The 9,394-nt window shown below is 44.9% G+C and overlaps 1 protein-coding gene across 5 annotated transcripts in view; it reads right to left on the minus strand.

The window, feature by feature from the left end:
- Positions 1-8,668, minus strand: part of LOC147615769 (uncharacterized) — a 20,731-nt gene extending 12,063 nt beyond the window's left edge. The window contains exons 1-10 of one of the 5 annotated variants that reach the window (XM_086778368.1): positions 8,392-8,668; positions 5,031-7,026; positions 3,738-4,922; positions 3,171-3,261; positions 1,665-2,805; positions 1,128-1,207; positions 938-1,022; positions 685-776; positions 532-600; positions 322-358 (exon numbers count right to left, since the gene is read on the minus strand). In XM_086778368.1, the coding sequence (XP_086634494.1) occupies positions 322-358; positions 532-600; positions 685-776; positions 938-1,022; positions 1,128-1,207; positions 1,665-2,805; positions 3,171-3,261; positions 3,738-4,922; positions 5,031-7,026; positions 8,392-8,517 (4,902 nt within the window). In that variant the 5' untranslated portion in view covers positions 8,518-8,668. Of the gene's footprint in view, positions 1-321; positions 359-531; positions 601-684; positions 777-937; positions 1,023-1,127; positions 1,208-1,664; positions 2,806-3,170; positions 3,262-3,737; positions 4,923-5,009; positions 7,143-7,380; positions 7,954-8,391 lie in introns of those variants that run through there. The other 4 variants (XM_086778367.1, XM_086778371.1, XM_086778369.1 and 1 more) reach the window with 4 other exon arrangements.
- Positions 8,669-9,394: the final 726 nt, after the last annotated feature.

The raw sequence follows: 9,394 nt of genomic DNA on the forward strand, positions 1-9,394 counted from the left end.
TTCAAAGGGCCTGGAAGCACCACAAATGGGATGAAGTAATTCAAAAGATGTCATACAGCTAACAAGAATCCAGCGGATCAACACACAAGACTACAATCCCCATAGTAAGACCATCCATAGAGTTTAATGCTTATGTTGGTTTTTTTTTTTTTTTTTTTGGGGGGGGGGGGGGGGGGGGGGGGGGAAAGAAAGAAAGAAAGCTGTATTAACGTCTACTAGAGGCCGAACTCGACCTATGAGACAAATCAATGTACAACTGTCAATGTCTTCTGGAGAGAGAGAGAGAGAGAGAGAGAGAGAGAGAGAGAGAGAGAAAGAGACCTTTCCAAAAGTTATTAACTGATAATGAAGCTCATACCTGCATGGCCACATTGAAACAAACAATATATAAGACCGAATTCTTTAATTAAATGAAATATTACATCCTTACTGATATTATTCAGTTATAAATGTGATTATGTTACATCCTTACAATACTCATATGTGAGTAACCAAGAAATTACAAGTGTAGAGAGAAAAGTGGATTGTTACAGTGTCCTTTGGTCAAGCGTACATAAACGAGGCCATAAATACTTCTGAATCGTTTCTTGGATTGGATACCTGCCCATTGCAAATCATACGATTGGTTCTGCAAACAAGTTGGCATTACAGTAATATTGGAGCCAAGACAAAAACCAGACTCACAACTCAACAAGATGTAACTGAACCTCCTCGGGCAAGGGCTCAATCGGCACCCAACCGAGCCTCACACATATGCGCCCCACATTTGTGTCCACCTGGTACAAATTCCTCAAAAGAATCAATTTCTCAGACCTTAACAAATCAGATACACTTTCTCTAATTCAAGTATCCCCAACATCTCAGCATAAGCACAAATGGATGCACAGAGAACAAACGGTACAGGAAAAATATGTAATATGGCACTGCAAGTAATCACCGGAAAAGCTAGATGATGCAATGTGAGAAGACGGATGCATTCCACACTCTTCACCCCCAATCCATGTATACTCATAAGGTACTCTCTGCATCAAAATGGCCACAAAAAACACACCAGTTGTCATGATCCATCGCAACAAGTCATGCACAAAAGAACAAGCTGAATAAAGAAAATGGTAAGCATTGAGTACCTGGCCGTTTCAGTTGATAAATTTCTCAACCACTCAAGATCAACACTTCCATGGTCTTCGTAAAGTGATGTAAGGAAAGCCTGCAAAATCCAACCCCCCCACCCCACCCCCACAGGGAAAAAAAAAATTTAGAAAACAACATACAATATATCAAAGGATAAGCTCAACTCAAAAGATGATTCTCAGGAAAACAACATACAATATATCAAAGGATAAGCTCAATTCAAAAGATGATTCTCAGGAAAACTACTTTTTCACCGTGTTCGCTGGCATTTTTCATAGGTGATATTGCTCATGGACCTTAATCTGGTTACAGAACCACTCCACTCGTCAGCAAGGAAGCCCATCTTGGCAGCTTGAGAGGGATGGACAGGCAATCTTGCCAGTCCAGATTACCCACCGTCCCACTGCCAGCAGGAAGGTTCTGTAACCAGTCTTATTTGGTCTGTCTCAATGACACATGATTACTGAATCAATCCATAGAGTGAACACATCTACAATCCTCCAAAAGAATGAACGGAGGCAAAAAAAAAACACCTTTATTCGACCACTAAGAACATGATGCATCCCACGTTCCTTGATAGTTTCAGCTAACTCTCCAAGCTCAGCAAGCCGGACCGCATCCCAATTCACTGAATCTTCATGAGTATGTGATCTAGGTTTTTGTCCGGCTGAATTTTCTTTATCACAGCATGGTATCCCTAGTACCTGCTTTCTCACGGACTCCCAGTCTCGATGATGGTTTTTCTTCCGCCCTTTTTGACTTGCTTCCAGCTGTGCTCTCTCTATGCCACTCATGCTACTTACAGACAAAGGCCTTTTCTTACTAGTCTTTGAGTCCACTCGGGGCACAGATGCTGTATCCAACTCCCTACTGCTTGCTTGAATCATATTAGCTTGAAAATCCAACTCCCGGTTGCTTTCATGAACAGTGGCTAATTGAAAATTTGAATCTTGTACACTCTGTACAGTGCTAGAAGATCCTACTGCAGATTCAGACTCACTTTGTTGATCACTAATGTTATCCGATGCTGTCTCTGTATCATGAATTGGAGCAAAGCTAACCTGCTTACCCGTCTCCAAAACTGAACACGATCTAGGCTCTTGCTTGTCGACCCCAGATCCAAAATTGAGCATCCTGCGAGCTTTACTATTGCGTAATGTACAGCACTGGCGAAATGCCCCACAAACCTCCTCCATGGTACCACCACCATCATCAACATCCTCTTCAATAGCACAACTCGAATTCCTTTCATCATCAGATGCCAGCAAAAGGTTCTGATCCTTCTTTTCAAAGGGCTGTGAATCAGGTGTACTTGTTAAAGCATTATAATAACCTTCATACACAGTGCTAAGATCGCCTTCATAATCACCATATGGGGACCGAAGCCTTCCATCATCGTGCTGCAGAGGTTTGCAAAAGCCAGTGACCTCACCACTAACAACCTCAATGGCTGTGCTTTCATCAACACAGAGACAATTGCTGTTGATATCCCCTTGCTTATCCAAAGACAGCTCTTCTTCGGAGCCAAAAAAACCCTTTTCCATTATTAAAGGGAGAACTTCAACATCACACTGCTTCTCACAAGGAATTGTGCATATCTCATCTGCACATGTGACCACTGAATCCTTCTTCAAATCTGGTGGGAAGCGAGATGCAACAGACATAAACGCGGAGCTGCAAAAAATGACAAATGAAATGAGACTGTGCAGTATGAATATTTGCTGACACTGCAGGTTCTCTCAGGCCATGTCGCCTTCTAGTGGTCGAACCATGTTGCGGCACAGCTAGTGTCCAGTCCACTTAGACCTTCACAATGAGAAAACAGGAAAGCCTACGGCAATCTTATCTAAAATTATAGGCACTTCTCTCTCTCTCTCTCTCTCTCTCTCTCTCTCTCTCTCTCTCTCTCTCTCTCTCTCTCTCTCTCTCTCTCTCTCTCTCTAGGCATACCTATATATATATATATATATACATATGTACACACACACAGGGATAAAGAAGGAGGCGTTATTGAAAAAGGAAGACATCTCAAGCATTACCTTGACAAATGGTCAGAGACATTTTGGGTCAAGAAAGCTCCCACAACAGAATCCACAATTGATCCTTTCCAAGGAGAAAAGCGACGATCACCTGCACACACCCAATTACTTTTTTTATTGTCCTTTCCTTTTAAAATGATTTATGTTGCCTCCTGGGGTTTATCCCAGCGGTAGCACCCTTGCCTCCCAAAAGGGAGGTACAGGGACCCACTCCCATGGAGGAAATTGATGGCATCAATTTCAGTACCCTCTCTCGCATTTGTTTTTTTTTATGATTCCCATAATGAATGGCATTAAATGGTGACTCTCATAACAACCAGCACTAACTCAATCATGGTTATGATGGCAGTAAACTGTTTGTTGAGACAGCAAAGTGGTGGTCTCTAGAACCTTAAATAAGATCACTTTAAAGAGCACATTGATATGCCTTAAAACACAAACTAGAGTGTACCTAGGCTGTCCTAGAAGACACAGGTAAAACACACAGACTGACACACACCTTGGGATCAGCCAAATACATAACCCAAACTCTTATAGATCCCTCCACTGAGAAAAACAATGACAAACCTTGGACAACATGCATTTTGTGGATAAAAAACTCCACTTTTTTCTTCATATCTTCCCTCTCCTTTTCCCAATGCCTTGCTTTGTCAGGATCACTGTCAGCTTGTGGACTGCCTCCATTCTCAAGTTGAAGCCATACTCTCTGAGATTCAGGATCCAACTGAACTTTTGCACGAATCTTTTTGAAAGTTTTTGCAGGTTTGGACACAACAATGTCCCTCTTTTGATTATATAGGACCAACTGCAAGTTGTCATCAGGTGCCACCTTGGCCAATGGCAGGTGGCTTGAGCTTGCCCGTGCTGGTACTAATTCGGTTGACCCTGTAGAGGAGGTTTCACCCGAAAACAGGCACAGAGGCAAGTTACTGCTGTGTGAATGTCGAGCTTCAGGCTCATCAGAGCATTGGCCATACAAGACAAGCTCACGACATTCAGCAGAGGCAAGCCTTTTGGGTTCATCGACTGCGTTCCCCAGCAACAACGGGTCTCTCATTTCAGCACGACATTTTTTGTCTGATAGGGCAAAGTAATCAACCAGTGCATATGTGTCTGGATTTGGCACTGCCAGCTGGTGTTCTACTGTATTCGAATGTTCATGCCAAGAAGAATTTTCCTGCCTGTTGATGGAGAGCCCACTGCCAGCACTTGCACACTCATCACCATAAACTGTTCCCTCGTGAACCAACAGCCCAAAACCAGCTTGTCCACCATCCTGACAAAGGCTTTCCTTAGCAATGCCCTCCTGAAATGGCTCAAGTCGAGAGAAGTTAGATGTTTCTTCAAAAGAAGGGTACCCAGCTTCTGCAATCTTGCCATCTCGAGCCACAGGCCCCTCATCTCCATGCAACCCAGTCCCTTCGGAAATATCTTTTCCCTTGCCAGTTTTGGACCCTCGCCGAACCTTGGACTTAGATCTGTCTTTTAGTACTTTGGCGCGAAGCTTCTTTCTTCGTGGTTTTGATTGAGGCTCTTTATTTGGATCAAGCTCCCCTCTGTCATCACACCCGCCTTGAGCACTCTTTCCTTTCCTCAACTCTGTGCGGAGAGTAGAGAGCCTCCGACATTTACCTACCATCGTGCCATGCTGCCCTGTCCTTGCACCAGCATCAGACAGTGATTGATGCATATGACCCCTATGCGGCAAAGCATCTGTAATATCTGTGGAGTGTGCTTCCAGATCTTCCAAATCTGCTGGAAAAAAATCAACCAAAATTTAGAAGTCAACCATGGAAATGTATAGACAGATTGATAATCAAAATAGCAAGTGACACATACTCTGAGTGCTTGTACAATAACCTGTTGTCAAGCTGGTGTGGTTATGATTAACCATGTCTAAGGTAGAAGAGTCTACAGAGGGATTTGCATTGCAGGTACCAAACTGACACAATAAAGCTGTGTTTGTCAGAGCATATGCCTGGACATGGTCTTCCTGAACTGCGTCTAAAACCGAGGAATTTGTGTTGCATGCACCAAACTGATGCAATAAAGCTGTGTTTGTCAGAGCACATCCCTGGGCTTGGCCTTCCAGAACTGTGACTGGAGGAGAAGCTAAAGTTTCCAGTCCTCCAAAAGCTTGTGGGTTGAAGGAACCCGGATGAGAGAAAAGGTTAGAATCATGTGTGTTTGTCGAAGCCCACCTGTGCTGCGCCACTTGATTATCCTGAATACCAGCTGGCAGAGACAGTTGTCTTCCTGAAGAATCTGTGTTGCAAATAGCAGAATGACCTAAGAAATTTTCACCTTGTATGTTTAGCAGAGGCTGCCCCTGCATGCAAGGCTCCACATTAGTGGAACCAGAATGACCCCTGTAATGTGTACCATGTGTATTCGTGGCAACCCACCCCAGATCCTGAACTGCTGCAGCAGCAGGTCTGAATTTCACAAATGGCCGGGTGGTGATGGTGGTATCAGAACGGGACCAGAGAGGTGTGCTTCCATCAATTCTAAAATTTGACCCTTGCATTTGAGGACAAGCTACAGGTGCAGGCTCCCCAAGCGGGTTCATATTAACCATACCAGAACCAGGCCTGAAACATGTACCTAGCTTGCTTGTGAGACCTGGCCTCTGCATTAAATCTTTTTGAGCCGTGTATGGGGGAGACGATATGAGTCTGTTGGGTTCCATGTTGCAGGTATAAGGATGATGTTTGGTCTGTGTATTCCACCTGTGCAGTTCAGGTGAAACAGAACCTTCTATGTTCTGGGCACCATAAAACTGCCGTGATTGATCTAAGTGTTGCATGTATGTGAGGATTGGTCCCTGTTTTTGAGGTTCCCAAACTGCAGCTGGATGTGCAGTTTCTCCAACTTGTCCTGCATTGAATTTAACCAGATGACTTGTACCTTGTGTGCATATCCCTACCTGCTCTTGATCTTCCTGATGTGGAGCTGGACATGTGGCATAGAGTACAGGTTCACCATTGAATCTACCAGAATGACTCAAGAGACCTGTGCCTTGAGTGTATATTGGCCCCTGCTCTTGATCGTCCTGATGTGCAGCTAGACGTGAGGCATATTGTATGGATTCTCGAACAGGTTCTGCATTGATGGTAACAGGATGGTACGAGAGACCTACGCTGTTTGGTGTGCATGTGGGCATTAGTCGCTCTTGATTTTGCCCAAAAGAGACTGCATTGAAAGTATCGTAAGGATGGGAAAGGCATGCGTCTTGATCTACGAGGTCCATTTCCTGTGATGGGTTTGGATCGGCAATCAAACGGCACAAATGTCGAATGGAAGCCACATTTTGAGTTGGCTGCCATTGAGCGGTCTTCCTTGGAGCCGCTTCGAAATTTTCGAACATATTCCTGCTCAAATCTTGTTCTGTTGGCTCCGGTATAGTCATTCTTTGTGCTCTTGGTTGTGCCGGGCCAGTTCCTATAGACACTTTCCGGAGCTCATATACATGTCGTACCTTGTTCGAGCTGCCACAATCAGACAAGGACCCAGTGCCAGTTTTGTTACTACTCAGTGTGGGATAAGCCCTTAAGTCCGACTTGCAGGCTTTGAACGGTCCCAGATGGTGTGAACGCTGCTGCCTGCGCTTCTTCAGACCCCAACGGAGTGAAAGCGCTTTGCCCAGCCTGCGACCAGGCCTCTGGGCGGTGAGCTTTCTGATCGACACACCATCCTGCAGTGATTCATTTTCTGTGGCACCAATGTAGGTCAAAGAATCAGAGGAACCTCCAATTTTTTGCACAAAACTTGACTCTACCTCAACACCATCTTGTCTTGCATAATAGTGACAGAGAATAGAGCCTCTCTCCAGAATGCGTTGAGAGCGCCGGGTTCCCTGCAATTCCAAGAAAATTTACGTAAAATCAACCACACTTAGAGGTTGAAAAATAGACTTGTTTCAGTTGGTATATTGCAGTGTGAGGACAAGATGTAAAGAGATGGTTGTAGTCCCTGCAATTCACAAAGAATTCACTAAATTCAACCACCCACATAGCTACGCCCCCAAAAAAAGAGAACTTTCTTGCAGATCACAACAGCTACAGCTCAAGCTTTGGTTAAGGGCAATGCACCAGCCAGAAAGCCTAGATCCGGGAGTGTTGTCATGAGGTATGCAGAGTAGTATAAAAGTATGATTTTAGACTGGACTGAGGGTAAAACAAACATGATTTGGCATCGAAATCGCTCTCACCTTCACGATCTAGCTCTTTCAATGCCTTGCGAAGCATAATTGAGATCTATTAAGTGCACAATTTGAGAGAAGACCCAGATGCAAAGTTCACAAGAGACCCAGATGGTAAAATTGAGACCCAATTGGGAAAATTGTGGGCAAAAATGTTAGAAAAATGGCTAAGAAAGGGCCTGGAGGGGAGAGGCATGAGGGGAGGGAAATGGTAATTTGTGCAGAATTTGGTTAAAAAAAGGGGGCTGAATGGGGTGTAGAGAGGGAAAAGTAAAGCTTCCTACTAACATGTATAGGTACGCAGGCGGTCACAATTGCGAGGGAGACTTGCAACAGGTAAAAAGAGGAGGCGTTGCAGATACTTTTAGCTAGAGGTTGGATGAGAGAGAGAAAGAGAAGGCACGAGGTTGAAGGGAGAGTTAAGAGGTGGTTCATGAGAGAGAACTTAGAGAGAGAGAGAGGGGGGGGGGAGAGAGAGAGAGAGAGAGAGAGAGAGAGAGAGAGAGTTGGGTCACAAAATTCAGAGAACTTTCAAAGTTGGTTCGTGAGAAAGAGAGAGATGAGAAAAAGTCACACAAAAAGAGGGAGAGAAAGGGAGAGAGGGAGGGGTGTACAGTGTTATGGGAGGGCCTACACACAGGAAAAGAAAAGTAGAACTCACACTGTACACAAAGGTGAAGCTCTTACAGAGAGAGACACACACACACACACACACAGAGTTGGGTGGATCTATAGAGCATTATGTAAAAATTTGTCCATGTAATTCTGGTGGACCTAGAGAGAGAATTCAATTGCCGGTTTGCTGCCAGAAAAATCATCAAGCAGGAAATTAAGGTGTTAGAGAGGAAGAGGAGGAGGGGAGAGAAATTTCAAGCAATTGTCCTGAGGATTAAGCAAGAAATAGAGAAAATCTGTGTTTAGGTTTTAGCAAAGTCTGTGTGTGTGTGTGTGTGTGTGTGAGAGAGAGAGAGAGAGAGAAAGAGAGAGAGAGAGAGAGAGAGAGAGAGAGAGAATGTGTACAGATTTGGCGATGGATGGAGTAGGCCTAGTGCGCGTAGCGACAATTGTATGAGGAGAAGAGCCCGGCCTGTTGTGGGGTCTCCTCCCCTTGCACCTCGATTGCTGCGACTGTTGTCTCCGTGCCATCTCTGTGTCTCTCTCTCTCTCTCCTCCTAATGCCTGTCTCTAGCTGGGAAAACAGAACTGGGTTGCTGCCTGCTTCTGACCACAGTCCTAGGAGAGTTCCATATCCATGGGCCATAACCTCACCCTCAAGTTACCCCCTAATTACAGATTCAAATTTGTGTGGATAATCCTCTCTTATCTCTCTCTTCTCTCGTCTCTCCCTCTCTCTCTCTCTATTCGGTTCAACATTACCCGGGGGCTTCTCTCTCTTCTCTCTTCTCTCCCTCTCTCTCCCTCTCTCTCTCTTCTCTCCCTCTCTCTCTCTCTCTCTATTCGGTTCAACATTACCCGGGGCTTCTCTCTCTTCTCTCTCTCTCTCTCGTAACGTTATCATCATCTTCTCTCTCTTGTTTGCACTATGGACATTGGAACGCTCATCTTGTGTGTACTATGGATTCGGAGCATGTCATCTCTCTCTTCTTGTTTGCCCTGTTGGGCGATTTAGCTCTCTCTCTCTCTCTCTCTCTCTCTCTCTCTCTCTCTCTCTGGTCCCAATGAGTGCGTGAGACAGCAATACTACCAGCCTGTCACGAGAAACCCATGACCGTGCAATCTGCACTCTTTTGCTCTAACCCACCACAACACAGTAACAACCATAGTCCTCTTCACCCACATGGACCCAACCCAACTGCTTTTGCTTTTTGCCCAATCAAAGCGTTTCACCCATCCGCCCATATCTACTCTCCATTTACCCTGCACCCTCTTAATTGCAGCTTAAACACGCCGTTAATCACACCATACTGGGAGGGCCCACTGCCCCGACAACAGAGACAATACAAAAAGGGGGGAGGGGAAATAAAAGAAAAATGAGCCCACAAAACACACTACCTCCATTATT

The sequence above is a fragment of the Cibotium barometz genome, chromosome 39 (assembly GCF_041138505.1).
Source record: "Cibotium barometz isolate CiBa-2024 chromosome 39, ASM4113850v1, whole genome shotgun sequence".
In the NCBI taxonomy this organism is placed as follows: Eukaryota; Viridiplantae; Streptophyta; class Polypodiopsida; order Cyatheales; family Cibotiaceae; genus Cibotium; species Cibotium barometz.